We start from the raw sequence: 14,995 nt of genomic DNA, 5'->3' as shown, positions 1-14,995 counted from the left end.
GTTTTTTTTTGCTGCTGCTGCATCACACTGTTGGCTCATGTTAAGCTTGTGCTCCTCATTAAGATCCTGAAACGCCCTCCACTCCACTCCCCTTGCCCATCCACAGCAATTCCAAAAAAGAACAACAGATTTTATAACTAATACTTTATTTAAAACATTTCTATACCACCTCCCACATCAAGTCTCACGGTGGTGTACAACAATATTAAAATACATTTATCAAAACATTAAAATGTGGGAAGGAAACACAACTGAAAATCTAGGGTAGCTTTATTCTGAGACCAAACGGCACCAGAATCCTGACGGCACAATGTGGCTTTAAGATGTGCAAAGTAATGAGGTTTAGGCATACTGTATTTTCCACTCTCAGAAGGCAGGTGGTTTAATAGTATGGGTGCCACCACTGAAAAGACTCTCCCTCCAGTGGCTGCAAACTGTAGCTCCATAGGCTGCATCCCAAGAGGAAGAGCCTCAGGTATCCTGGTACCAAGTTGCTTAGGGCAGTAGAAGTCATCACCAAAATCCTTAAAAGCCTGGCCCAGCAGCCTGTTTGCAGTCAGTGCAACTCCTTGGATTAGTGTAACATGTGAATGTTGCCCCAGCCTGCAGCCTAGCTGCTGCATTTCATACCAGCTACAGCTTCCAGAACAGCTCCAGATAGTGTGTGTCCACATAATAGTCCAGTCTTGAGGTTACCAATACAGGGGTCACAGTGGCCAAGCCAACCCTGTCCAGGACCAAGCACAACTTGCTTATTTACCTAATAATTCCCTTCCCTTTACCTTCTATATAGAAAACCAGAACAACCCCTTTCCATATATTCTATTTCAGCCCTCCCCCCTGGGGCCAACCGAGTGCCCTCCAGACGTGCTGGACTAACTCCCATCAGCCCTAGCCAGCACGGGTATCAACACATGTGCCTGGCATATTGAACACATGTACCTCTAAGGCAGGCATGGCCAGACTTGGCCCTCCAGCTGGTTTGGGACTACAGTTCCCATCATCCCTGACCACTGGTGCTGTTAGCTAGGGGTGATGGGAGTTGTAGTCCCAAAACAGCTGGAGGGCCAAGTTTGGCCATGCCTGATCTAAGGCATGGGCTGTCAGGGGAGTCCCAGAATTGAAGGGCCACAGGTTTGCTACCTCTGCTCTAACCAGTTCTGAAGGTTTTCCCCAGCAACAAGAAGAAGCTAACAATCATTTGGCACCAATTCCTCTAGCACAGGTCTGTTAGAATTAGTAGAAAGCTATCAAGTCTTTACTGTTCCTCATCTTCAGAAAGACTTAAGAGCCTAACAAAGGGAAAGTGAACTATAAGCAGTGAAGGAACTGGGAAGCAAAAGGGTGAGTGCCATATGGACATTAGGATGACATTGGCAAACTTCGGCCCTCCAGATGTTTTGGCCTACAACTCCCATGATCCCTAGATAACAGGATCCGTGGTCAGGGATGATGGGAATTGTAGTCCTAAACATCTGGAGAGCCGAAGGTTGCCTATGCCTGACACAAAATCATAGAATTGTAGAGTTGGTACCCCAAGGTCATCTAGTCCAACCCCCTGAAATGCAGGAATATGCAGCTGTCCCATATGGGGATCACACCTGTAACCTTGGCAGGATCAGCACCAAGCTATTAGCAACTGTGTCATCCAGGGTACCATTTATTTTTGGCTAGAAGTGCAGATTTGTACCAGGGAAGGAAGGTTGCTATTGCCATTCTGACACCAACTCCAGGAGAACAAAAAGGGGTAGGGGAGGAAAATGGAGTAGAGGGACAAGCGTGAAAGGAGCCCACTCCCCTTAGCTGGCAAGCAGAACTAGTTGGGTCAGGGGCTGGAACAGCACAAGGATCAATCAGCTGCAGCGGCCCAAATCTAGGGGTAGGCACACCATCACTCAGTGGCACACAATCCCTGCTACACCTCTTCCCCTAGGATTGGAAGCCATCATCCCATACTGGCACAAGAAGGAATGAAGGCCTGCACACTGTTCTCCAAGAGTGGGTAGGAAACTGAGCATGCCCCACATTTCCTAAGGAAGATCATGTGGGGAGGCTGAGCTGCCATGGACACTGGCAGCAGGAGGAGCTTGTGATGGGCTTGTCCTACAAGAGGGAGTCTTCAGGGGGACAGGAGTTGGGGGTCAGACCAGGATCCCACCCTCTGAGACCCAAGAAGTAGATTTCAGCAAAGGCTTCAGAGAGGCTACTTGCTTTTAGATATAGAAAGTAGCATATGGGCGGGGTATAAATAAAAAATTATTTATTATTTATTTAATTGGTTAATTGTTTTTTGCAAGCTGGGCAACCTTGGGATAGGTGTGGTGAACAGAAGGCAAAAAATTATTGCCTGTTTTAGGTTGCCCACTTATATCCCGAGTTGATTCAGAAAGGCATCCTGGTGGGGGGGGGGAGGGTACTCCACAGCGCACTGTTGACGCAACCACAATGCCACATAGGAGACTCCAAATGAGAGAAGAGGAAAAGATAAATTATGGCCCAAGCAAATGCAGGGTCCAAAAATACAAATTGGGATAGAGGTCTACAGGAACTCAGGATGCTCCCATGAAGATGAGTGTTTTTAAAAGCTCCAATTGATGCTGGAAGATTCAAGACAGGAAAAAGGAAGTTCTTCTTCACAAGCTGCAGTTTTTTAAACTAGGGCATTTGCTCCCAAAATATGTAGTGACGACCCCCAATTTGGATGGCTTTAAAAGGCAAATTCATGGTAGATAAGGCTATGAACCACTATGGCTAGGTTCTCCCTCCCCTGTCAGAAGCAATATACCTCTGAATCTCATTTGGAGTGACCCTCAGGTGAGGAGGGCCCCACTGCACTCTGGGCCTGCTTGTGAGCTTCCCATAGGACTCTGGTTAGCCACTGTGAGAACAGAATGCTGGACTATTGATAGGCCTTTGGCCCAACCCAGCTGGGCTCATTTTATGACCCCTTGCAACAAATCTGTTCCTTGGAGGCAAGCTGTGACCAGTGGGAAGGACTCAGGTTCTTTGCAAAGCCCAAGATATCCAACAAAGTGCAAATACAGTGCTTTAGACTACTTTTTTTTAATGTCTCTTTTCAGGGTAAAATTTGGCTGACTCATCTTCCTGCCGTCGAGTCCGGAGAGTGCTTAAATAAAGTTAGGAGAGGAGACCAAGTGCAAACATGGCAGATTCCAGAGTGTCGCTTGTAGTTTTGCTTCCAACAAGTCCCGTAAAGGCGCTGCTCTGCTTCACAGTTTGCAGGAGGCCTGTGCCACTTTCGAATTGGTCCTCCTGTTCAACGCCTTGCAAATAAAGGTTCCTGCGTCCAGAAGTTTCGTGAGGTCCACACCCTTCATAGGGAAGAAGAAAAGAGACACAGCTGCTTACTTATACATACAAATCTGCATTAAATGACGTCAGATCATTTGTCCATCTAGTCTAGTACTGCCTGCTCTTTAGACTGTCAGCTACTGTCCAAAGATTCAGACACTGGTCTTTCCAGCCCAGTAAACGGAGGTCCTCCCACTTTCTTTCCTTTTTTTAAAAAAGTGGAGATGCAGAGAATTGAACCTAAGACCATCTACACCCAAAAACATGTGCTTTTCCTCAGAGGTCACAACCACACCATGAATTTAAAGTACTCCTATACCATGTTAACAACCATGGCTTCCGTCAAAGTATCCAGGGAAATGTAGTTTGTTAACAGAGCTCATTAAAAAAGGTAAAGGGACCCCTGACTATTAGGTCCAGTCGTAACCGACTCTGGGGTTGCGGCGCTCATCTCGCTTTATTGGCCGAGGGAGCTGGTGTACAGCTTCCGGGTCACGTGGCCAGCATGACGAAGCCACTTCTGTCGAACCAGAGCAGCACACGGAAACGCCGTTTACCTTCCCGCCAGAGTGGTACCTATTTATCTACTTGCACTTTGACATGCTTTTGAACTGCTAGGTTGGCAGGAGCAGGGACCGAGAAACGGGAGCTCACCCCATTGTGGGGATTCGAACCGCCGACCTTCCAATCGGCAAGTCCTAGGCTCTGTGGTTTAACCCACAGTGCCGGGGACCCCTATTTCCCTCACAAAGCTACAATTCCTAGAGTTCCCCGGGAAGACGAGTTGGTTGTTAAAACACTCTGAGAATTGTATCTGTAAGGGTCTCCTGACAACTATGCTCACCCCTAACAAAATTCAGTTCCCAGGATTTGGGGGTGGGCAGACTTAAAAGTGGCATAGGAATGCTTTAAATGGATGGTATGAATGTGACCAAAGACACAGCCCTTACTCAGAAGAATATAATTTTGAGGTAGGTAACTCCTCATGCAGTGGAAAACTTCAGACAACCTGTTTCCACCAGCACATATTACAACTTTACACACAGTGGCAGATAAAGCTCGGCTGGATGCTCTAGTTAGGAGAGACATCAAGTACAATAGCAGCTGATCAGCCAACGAGGGCCACAGACACCCATCTCTATCAAAGCAAAGCCTGGTACTAACTCCCAAAGCCAAGACAAGTGTGTCCCCCTCCTATGACCAAGTACTTACAGTGTGGATGCCAAGGCCGTTGAGCATGTACACCATGTCTTCTGTGGCCACATTCCCAGATGCTCCTTGGGCATAGGGGCAGCCGCCAAGGCCAGCGACTGAGGAATCGACCACATTCACGCCCATCTGCGAACAGAAGCAGAGACGTCCTAAGGAAAAGTCCTGCCTGGTCAGTCCAGTGAAATAGCAACTTATGTGCTGATTAACTCGACCAGGGAGGTGGAAGCGGTGGCCCTCTTGATGTGGGTGGTTCCTAGCTCTCCTCAGTCCCAACCAGCATGGCCAATGGCCAGGGATGAGGGGAGCTGTGAGCCAACAACTGGGAAAGCCACAGGTTTCCCATCGTTGAATTAGACTGAAAATCCAGGTAAGGGGTTCTGCCTCCTTTTTCTTTTGCAAAAAATAAATAAAATAAAATAGGTCGCCTCCCTTTCTTCCAGGGTATCAGAAATTCTTGTATGATTTGGGGAAGGCGGATGTATGCTGGAAAGGCTCCTAAGAGCATTCCTTCTGCGTGGCTCCTGTTTTATATGTAGTCTGAATGCCTTTTGTGGGGCCAAAACATGCCCCAGGGACCCTTTTATCCATTCCAGGTCACTGAGCTCTTTGGAGAGTCACTGTTAGTGGTCCCCCATGGCTAAGATGCACGGCTTATATGTGCCAGGAGCTGTGCATTCAGAGGACCCGATTTTATAGAACTTCCTTCCAGCTGAGGTCAGGCAGGTCCCCTCTTTGTTACTACTTACTACTGGAGACTGTTTTGTATTCCAGCAGGCATTTTAACAGAATTCTAATATTTCATTTGTTTCAATTGATTTTTATCTGTACCGTACTGAGTTTCTTGTACATGGCTTACAGGCAATTCTAATTAAGCGATACATAAACTGCCAAAATAAATAGATAATCTCTATCCCAGGCAAGATTGGCCAACGACCAGGGCTTGTTCAGGGCTAGCATGTGGATTGGATCGGTTGATTTGCTCCACCCATTTTAGTGAATTTTGTCTTGAGCTATGAAAACAGCGAGGAAGTCACCTGAAGCGCTACCAGCGTGTTGGCGAGTGCCTGCCCGTAAGTGTCATGGCAGTGAACAGCCAGTGCTCCAAGAGGCACCTCCTTCATGACAGCAGAGAGCATGTCCTTCATGTTGCCAGGGGTCCCAATGCCAATGGTATCACCAAGGGAAATCTCGTAGCACCCCATGGCATACATTTTCTTTGAAACCTGCAGCAGAGAACAGAACATTTACAAAATTTCCAACACACGAAGCTGCCTGACACCAACTCAGACCACCGGCCCATCTAGCTCAGTGCTGTTTAGAGGAGAGTTTCCCAAACTTAGGTCTCCAGCTGTTTTTGGACTACAACTCCCATCATCCCTGACCACGGGTCCTACTAGGTAGGGATGATGGGAGTTGTAGTCCAAAAGCGGCTGGAGACCCACGTTTGGGAAACCCTGGTTTAGAGTGAGTGGCAGTGGCTCTACAGGATCTCAGACACGGCTGTCCCCAGACCTACTTGGAGAGAGTAGGGACAGAACCTGTGACCTTCTGCTCAGCAAAGCAGGTGCTCTACTACTGCCCTTCCCATGCAGACCTACCATTTAAAGTTTGAGCTACAAAATGTAAAGAGCACAGGGACAAAACAAAAAGCGGGAGCCCCTGGCTGAGTTTCATCCTCCCTTTGCATAACATATACTTCTGTTCACCCCATGTCCCAATGTTACAGTGTGCGTTTTCCTGCTCTTTGCATTGTTGGCTGCTGGTGGTGAGGATAAAATACATGCAGCTGCAGCATTCTTTCACCTGGCCCAGTACTGGGCTCTTCCCAGCCCTGCACTGCTGTCAGAACACAGTGCAAGGTGAATGGGGTGTGTGTGTGCCTATATCACATATATACACATACCAACTTAATACAGGGCTGCCATTTGGGATGGCAGCCCTATGCTCTTTGCAAAGTGCAATTCCATCTTGAAAAAGGCACCTTTTGCTTTTTCCACCTGTGCAATGAGAACTGAAATGATGGCAGCTGCAACACGCAGTGCTGATGCATGACCCTCTACTGACTGAGGTTACCAAGAATATCAAAGATAGAAGGGATGCCACAACATCCAACTGCAACATATACTCACTTCTGCTACTTTAGCAGGAGAAATCTTGCCTTCATATGGGCAGCCAAGGACACAGGAGACATACCTGCATGCAGGGGGGAAAGAACAGGCATTATTATACCAAAGACATGCAGGAGTTTCAAATGCCTTTTACACAACCAGAACGGGAGCCTCAGACCACCAGCCTCACACGTGACCTATAAATCATTTGCAGAATAAGAGTAGCTCCAAGGGATTTACAGCCAAGCCTGTGGTATGAAAACCTCACCACAGCCTGTTATATACACGAGAATCTTCACTCCATCACATAAAATGTGAAGAGCAGCCTTGCTCACCTACTGGGGAGCGGCAGCTACCTCCTCACATACATGAAAGACAGCAACCAATGGCCACCCCCCAATTATGGCTTATCAGGACCACGTTATGGAAAGCTCCTTCAGGCCATCTCAGAAATGGTCCAGTATTTTGGTTCTGAATCCCCTCGGCTCTCCCGAACTTCACCAGCCCATTTGTAAATATAACAATAATAAATAAATCACGATATATTAGCAGGTAGAGAGGAACGCTCAACACCTCAGTTAGCACATGGCCCTAAAGCTTACCCTCGGACCGGGATGCCGGTTTCTCTAGCTGCACTCAGGACGTCACTGAATCTGTCCAGACTCTCCTCAATGGAACAGTTGATGTTCTTCTTTGTGAAAACTTCTGATGCTGCCCCGAAGATTGACACCTCCTTAGCTCCTGCTGCCACCTGCCAATACAGGGAATATGCCCTATATATCACTCCCTCTGATAAGTGAACTCAGGTGGTGGTGAGTGACAACAATTTAATTTTCAAACTCAGGTGGTGACTGCAAGCAAACTTGATTTTCTGCTTATCTTCTAACACAGGGGTCACCAACCTTTTTGGAATGGGGGCACTTTTCGAATGTTGAGAAGCGCTGTGCGGGGCCTGTCACAAAATGGCTAGGGGCAGCGTGGCATAACTCAAAATTAGTTACTGTACTTTTCCGTGTATAAGACTGTGTTTATTTCTTTAAAAATCATACTAAAAAGTGGGGGTTGTCTTATACATGGGTAGTGCATAGGGTGGATGTTTGATTGGTTGCTGCCGCGGCTGTCAGTCACTATTATGCGTGTTATTGGTTGCTACGTCAATCGGCAGTGTTGATTGGCTGATATCTTGTCAGCTGGGTGAGTGATTGGCAGCTTCTGCTGGCGATGGGACAGACGGGAGGCTGACTTCGCATCGCGTGTGGATGAGTGAATTTTGGCAAAAAAAGCTCAACAACTCTGAGCAATCTACTCCCTTTTTCTAAAATGTGAGGGATAGTTTTATACACGGGGGCGTCTTATAGAGGAAAAGTATGGTACCTCCCCAACAACCTTATGCTAACCATGGGACGTCAGCTATGTCCGGCTGCTCCTGGTTGTGGAAATCACATAATATTGATTCTACACGTATAAATGATGTTGCTGTGTAATAACACAAGGCATTTCGCAGCACCAGGTGGCAACATCACACTCGCTCTCATTTCACACAAATTGATTAGAAGGCACCTGAACATTTTGCCCCAAAACTTTCTTCCTATGAGGAATAAAGACTGGATTGTTGTTGTTTTTTTATAAAAAACTTAGTCTCTGGGACACCTGCCTGGGGCAGCAGAGAAAGCCTTTGCAAGGTGCAGGGTAGGGGACCTCTGCCTTAGTGGGGTGGATCTGATCTATTATACGTATTATTGGCACAAGCACTTTACCTTTACCTATTCTTCTTTTCACTTGTTTTTAAAGTTCCTATTTGTAAGTCACCCTGAGTTCACCTTTCTGGAAAAAATTGACTAATCAATAAAATCAACAAATAAATAATGTACAAAAATCATACCAAAATGGGTCTAGTTTATCCAATTCAAGGCTACATTGAGCTAATTAATATTCCTGTGGTGCTGGAGAGACTTTTCCCAGCATGGCCTACAGGTTTTTACATATACAAACACCTTCACTGAGTTCAATTCGGGGGGGGGGGAATGTGCCTCCCCTATTTAAATAAATGAGCTGCCTGTCCAGGTGCACCATACCTGGAACAGGATATGAAATGATAGTCATAGTTGTGTATTTCTCACTACTAAAGCCATGGCCTCAGAGCTTCTGCACTGCCATCTTCCTTACCGCTGCTTGGAAGCCTTTGAGGTTGGGAGTCAAAACAGGGTAGCTGATCCCAGGAACCTTCCGAATCCCTTGCATGACTTCAGTATGATCAGCCATCTAAGTTGCAAAATAAAGAACGGAGATGACAGAATTTTAATTTTCTACTGTAAAAGAGGGGAGCACCTTAAAGCTTCCAAACCCTCGCAGATCAAAATGAGAAAAAGAAATAGGATTGTTAGGCGGCAAATGAAAAGTATTTTTAAACTGTTGACAAGACTTTCCTCAATGAAAAACAGACTCCTCTTGCAAGCTCTGCTTCCATTATTAGCTGGTTTTTAAAGAGGGACTCTAGCTTTCTGAACAACGTTTTACAATAACAGGCATTTGAGAACAATGCTCAGTAATCTACAAAGGTCAGAAACTTTTTATAACAGAAACAACCCCCTCTGCATGCTGCTGTGTTAAATTGCTGCATAGCCACATTACGCTTAGCAGCCCTGGGGGGGAAGTCCTGAGAATCAGAGAGCGGCTCCCAGCTTCCCAGACCTGCGCTAAACTATAGTTTGGAATTACCTCTATGCAAATGCAGCCTATGAAAGAAACCAAGTTGAGACACAGTAATTTATCTAAGCCACCCAGCGAGGTTACAGGAGAAGCAGGGACCCGCTCTCTTTACTGCAACCCACTATGAGACTCACATGTCAACAATGTGAATTTGAGGATCACCCATACTGACCTGAGGAATCCATTTCGGAGACACAAAGCTGGTAGCTTCTATGACCGAAAGACCCGTTTCCGACAGCATGTTGATTAAGTCAATTTTCACATGGGTGGGGACGATGTTCTACAAAAAGAGAGAAACACATTTCCCACTTACAGATAGGTAGCCGTGTTGGTCTGCCATAGTCAAAATAAAAAAATTCCTTCCAGTAGCACCTTAAAGACCAACTAAGTTAGTTCTTGGTATGAGCTTTCGTGTGCATGTATCTGAAGAAGTGTGCATGCACACGAAAGCTCATACCAAGAACTAACTTAGTTGGTCTTTAAGGTGCTACTGGAAGGAATTTTTTTATTTTGACATTTCCCACTTGTAACAATTCCACAATCCCTTCCAGAAAGTCTAATCAAACCCTTCCCTGAAGTAGAACAAAAGTGGCTTCGAAGGGTTGGGGAAGGCCACTGAGGTGGAGGATCACAAACTGGAAGGCAAGAAGGATGCCTCTTATTGGAGACAAGGGAGTGGAAATGGCTGGGATCCTTATACAATGATCTTATTATTTTTTACAGATAGGTGAATTACCACAACCTTTTTGCATTTCTTTAATTTTTATACTGCATCTGACCTTGAGCTTTGGAGAATGGAGAAGACTAAAAATCTCCTATTATAATAAACAATAAATACGTAAGAACCGGCTACACTGAACTCAGTGGAGCTGACATTGTTAGTCAATTTTGCATCACTGTGAGTATTGCGCACCACACAGCCTGCCAGAGGGACAAAGATTTCCTGTTTTGCAACGTGGTAACGCTGGACAGACTTTGTAATGGGTAAACATTCACGTCAAGCCTTAAACAAACTCCCTGGCTCTGACTTTGTGTATTGGGAGATATTTTCCCCTCTCTCTCCACAGTTACCGTAGGTCAGAACTTGTACTGTCTTACCTAGTTGGCTACCTGCAATGATTAAATAGCTTTAGAAGAGGGTCGGAGAAATTCAGAAAGGAGAAGTGGTCTATCAATGGCTGCTAGTCAAGATGCCAAGAGGCAACCTTCCAGTTTAGAAGCATTATGCCTCTGAATACCAGTTTCTGTGAAGCAAAAGCAGCAGGAGAGGCCCATTACTCTCATGTGGGCTTCTCAGGGGCACTGTGTTGGCCACTTGGGAATCTGGGTGTGGGGCTAGACAGACCACTGGCCTGATGGGGACGTATTCTTGGTATTCCAACAGGATTTTTCATTATGCCTTTATGAAGTCAGTATCTCTATGGGGTGCAGGTAAGACTGCTAAAATCCCCCAATGGAACTTCCAAGATATGGTTCACAGGCATAAACAAAACCATACACATCCTACAAGCTGCAAAGGCTCCCACCGAAGCCAGAGGCAGACAGGACAATTCTGACTCCAGGCCGGGCTCTTGCAGCTTCTCCTCCTAGTACAGAAATCCTTCGATATTTCTGAACTATGCCATTTCAAGGCAAGAGCTGGTAAAATGTAGTGGCTAAGAAGCTAAGGTTGCTATGAACCAGGAAGAGCCCAGTTCAAATCTTGCCTCTGCTATGGAAGTAGCCTTCGGCAAACTATTCTCTGAGCCTCAATCTCCCATTTGCAATATGGGTACAACACCACTGACGTACCTTAGATGTTTGCTGTTTGAACAAAGATAAGGTATGCAAAAGCATTTTGAGCAAAGAAAGAGGGACATAAATACTAAATGTTATTGTCAGCATCACTCATTAGGGTGCCAGTCTCCTCATCACAATGCCGCCTTAAATCCTTAAAAACTGAAACTATCAAGGTCTGTGTAATGCGGAGTGCTTTTCAACCCAGAGCGTGCAAACATTATACATACTACTGTGCATGCTCATAGGAATCTGATGAAATGCAACAAAGATCACAAAATGTTAGATTAGAGCATGTTATGAAATGTTATCTCTCCAGGTGCTCCTTATGCTGGTCCATGGCATCTTTGCATCATCTGTGCAGTAGGCTGTACCCATTTCACAGACTGATTTAATTTATATAAGCTGCTGTATTGAAATGAACAAATGAGAAATTGAGCAGCAGAGACTGCAGTTTGCCCAGGCCTAAGTCTCTGAGGTGAGTCTAATGTGACCCATCAGCCTGGACTGATGCATTTCCAGTGATCAATATACAGGAATTGCCAGAAACAGACAAAGTAGGATGAAAGGGTGAGGATGGAATTTTTGAGCTGTGACCCATGTTCTAGTTGGCAGCAAAATCAAAACAGCGCAGATGTTGAAAGAGCAGGTTCATGAGAACAAATTACTGTAGGTTTCACGAACAAGACAAATGGCTTATCAGGAGTCATTTACCTTTTCATTTTGCAAGCCATCTCTTGGACCGACCTCAACTATTTTCACATATTTGGGAAGCGTACCAGCTGCTGTTGAGCTGAGCTGTAGAGGGGAAAAAATGATAAATTTATTTATTTACAACTGGGATGAACAATACATTTTCACAATGTTCTTATTGGTCAACATGCCTAATGAATAATTAATGAAAAGAGATATGAAGTCCATCTTGGTACAGTACATAGCTAAACTAAAGGATGTAGCGATGGTCCCCAATTTGGATGGCTTTAAATGGGGTTCAGGACAAATTCATAGAGGTTAAAACCAATTCACGGAGGGCAAAAGCCAAAATATAGAGTAGATTCAACTAAGCTTGACATCTGCCCTTCTAGCATTTTTGGAAGGGTGGGCAGAATGTAGACAATGATCTACAGTACTGGTAGATCTCTGACAGATTTATAGTAGATCAGCAAGGACTCCCAATTGTTTCAGAACAGCAACAACAAAATGTCATCCCTTACATCCCGGAGAGGGGCGGGAATCCTAATATCCTGAAATGAAGAAAGCTTAAAGTGGAATGGATTTGTGCATGAAAGGACTATAAGCCCACCTCCAAATGATTTCTCATGCCTCACAGCACTTCATTCATGTATTTCCCCAGAGAACCCTGGGTAAGTGCATCATTTTTAAAAAAAACCTATATTCCTGTACATACATACATCCGTAAAACATGTTCTTATTCAGTGATTCACAAGTTAGTAAAAACCTTTGGGACTGGTTTTCTGGAGAACTTGCAAACGAAACGGACCTCTACCATTCTCCGGCAAAAGCGCAATTGTTGCTCTTGCCAGTCTCAATCTGCGAGCCTTTGCAAGTGTTTACCTTGCACACCAGGCTGCAGCTGGTGGAGCTCGGGAGGTTGCAGCGCAACAACTAACCTGAAACGTGCCCTCCCCACAGGCCCTACAAGCAGCCTGTCTGGGGACGATGTAGAAAACATCTGGAGGTAGTCCCTGCCGTTCGCAGGCCACCCCATAGCAGCTGCCAGGGCAGCTTAGGGACACGGCTCCCCACGGAGAGCCGCCACAACCGCAGCGCCCGAAGCAGCAACGTCCCGCTTCCCAGCCTGGACCCGCCCCAGCTCTGCTCTCCCGCTCACCGGCCGCAGCGAAGCCACCAGCCGCGGCAGCGCCCGCTTGGCCGCCACCATGTCGCCACTTCTCCAGCGAGAGTCCGCGACTAGAAGCAGGTCACGTGACGGCGGGAGGGCTTTGTTCCTCCACGTGACCCTCTTCCCTCGATGCGCGTGCGGCGGAGTGGGCGGCGCTGGCGCGTTCGCCTTCCCAGCAATGCGGGCAGGGCTTCACCTGGTGAATCTCTGCCTGTCCGCTTGGGGGGGAAAGTGGCCGAGGATGGGAGACCCCGGCACGGGAGGGGGGCGGTTTGTTTTATGCCCTTTGTGCTTGCGCCTGAGCATGTGCAGAGTGCCTCCCTCGCCCCTGGCGGAGTAGCAGTGGCTGGCGCCGCCGCGCAGCTGAGAGTGCGGCATCCGGAACCAGAGCTTGAGAGGACAGCGTAAGAAGTGCTTTGATGAATTAGGCGAAATGCCCATCGTGGCAGACCTCCTCTTGGCCAGGCATAGGCAAACTCCGGCCATCCAGATGTTTGGGACTACAATTCCCATGATCCCTAGCTAACAGGACCAGTGGTCAGGGATGATGGGAATTGTAGTCCCAAACATCTGGGGGGGCGGAGTTTGCCCATGCCTGCTCTTGGCATTAGTAGCTGCCGCCTCCAAGCAGGCGTTGCCCCTGAGAGGCTTTCAAGACGGGGATAGGCGATTCCTGTATTTTCTGACTGGCTACAACTGTTAGAGCTCTGTGCTGGATTTACCTATAAGCTAAACAAGCTATAGCTTAGGGCCCCACTCTCTTGGGGGCCCCCAAAAAATGAAAAGGAAAAAACCGATGTACATTTCCTAAGTATAAGATAAAAAACAAATTAAATAGAACCTATAGCAACAGTGTTTTGTGTTCTGTAGGCTCCTATTTGTTATGTGCAAATTTGTTATGGGCTTTAGATACCTATTGGGTCCATAAATTACCATATAGCATATATTCAACACAAAAAACAGTGACAATTTGTTGTTGACAAAGGACAACTGGACATATAAAGGGTCCAATTACCTTCAGTAGCTTAGGGCCTCATCAAACCTAAATCTGGCTCTCTGTATGTATAAAATGACACCAGACTCATACAAGCATAACAAGGATTGTTTTTGACAAAGGTAAGCACGACACACAAGCAACATGGACAGGATACTGTGCCATAAAAGAATTCCCCATCAATTTCACATTTTTTGCATATTTGAGGTATGCTTGAACCACAGCATCCGAAGCAAAGCCCTCACCTTCAAAGATCTTCCTGGTCAAGCCTGTTATCTCTCTGCCCCATAACTTCCCCACCTCTTAGCATTAGTCACATGGTTACTATGAGGTTTCCTGCTAACAATCTGAGCTTATCCACAATAGGGACGGCAGCCCTACATGGCTTTTGACCACTCTCAACTGCTGCTGTTCGTACCTGAAAATCCTTTCCAAATACCTGATGCCACCTTTCTGCCCTGCTTTGTGTTCTTCACAACTTACTAAGAGGCTGAAGAAAGCAATGTAATGACACATAATCAATTACACCTCATTCTGCTTGCTACACTTATTAGCCTAACATATTTATAGTGGCCTTCAAAAAACAACAACCCAACCTATAAAGTATGGTATGGTAAAGTATGGTACTATGCATCCTTCTACCCAAATTCTCAAGTGTGCATAGAAGATACAAGAGATAACCATATTTTTTTCTAATAGCTGAAACAACTCATTACACATACTATTTGCACCCATTTTTAAAAAGTATACCTGTCCCATCAGGCTTCCTCTTCGTAAAGGTCCCATTTTGCACTCTGATGTCTCCTGCTCACACAGGGGTTTGACTTAGCTTGGCCTGCACGGGTGACTTGCAGCACTGCCCTATGTGCATTTATACCACTAAAGCAACAGAAACCTGTGGCTCTGAGATAAGAGCTATTTGTTTTGGCTCTAAAACTGCCAATTTTATTTACTTGAAATATTCCCTTCACCCAAGGGTCTATGGAATGAAGCAGAAAGGTGTGTTACTATTCTCCTCCC

General features: G+C 46.1%; 1 protein-coding gene across 2 annotated transcripts; it reads right to left on the bottom strand.

The window, feature by feature from the left end:
• Positions 1 to 129: 129 nt before the first annotated feature.
• Positions 130 to 14,870, bottom strand: HMGCL (3-hydroxy-3-methylglutaryl-CoA lyase). 2 transcript variants are annotated; one of them, XM_082232573.1, is made up of 9 exons: positions 14,726 to 14,870; positions 11,832 to 11,915; positions 9,514 to 9,621; positions 8,799 to 8,894; positions 7,235 to 7,383; positions 6,654 to 6,717; positions 5,559 to 5,747; positions 4,525 to 4,650; positions 130 to 3,332 (listed from the first exon to the last, which is right to left on the bottom strand). In XM_082232573.1, the coding sequence occupies exons 1-9, from the start codon at positions 14,759 to 14,761 to the stop codon at positions 3,231 to 3,233; spliced, it is 954 nt and encodes a 317-aa protein (XP_082088699.1). In that variant the 5' UTR covers positions 14,762 to 14,870; the 3' UTR covers positions 130 to 3,230. The 2 variants fall into 2 exon arrangements, with proteins under 2 accessions (XP_082088699.1, XP_082088698.1); XM_082232572.1 differs by lacking the exon at positions 14,726 to 14,870 and adding an exon at positions 12,970 to 13,112.
• Between the last annotated feature and the right edge of the window lie 125 nt (positions 14,871 to 14,995).

The sequence above is a fragment of the Podarcis vaucheri genome, assembly GCF_965113315.1.
Source record: "Podarcis vaucheri genome assembly, chromosome: 7".
Lineage (NCBI taxonomy): Eukaryota > Metazoa > Chordata > Lepidosauria > Squamata > Lacertidae > Podarcis > Podarcis vaucheri.
The sequence above is the reverse complement of the archived record's forward strand: the minus strand, read 5'-3'. Positions and strand labels throughout refer to the sequence as shown.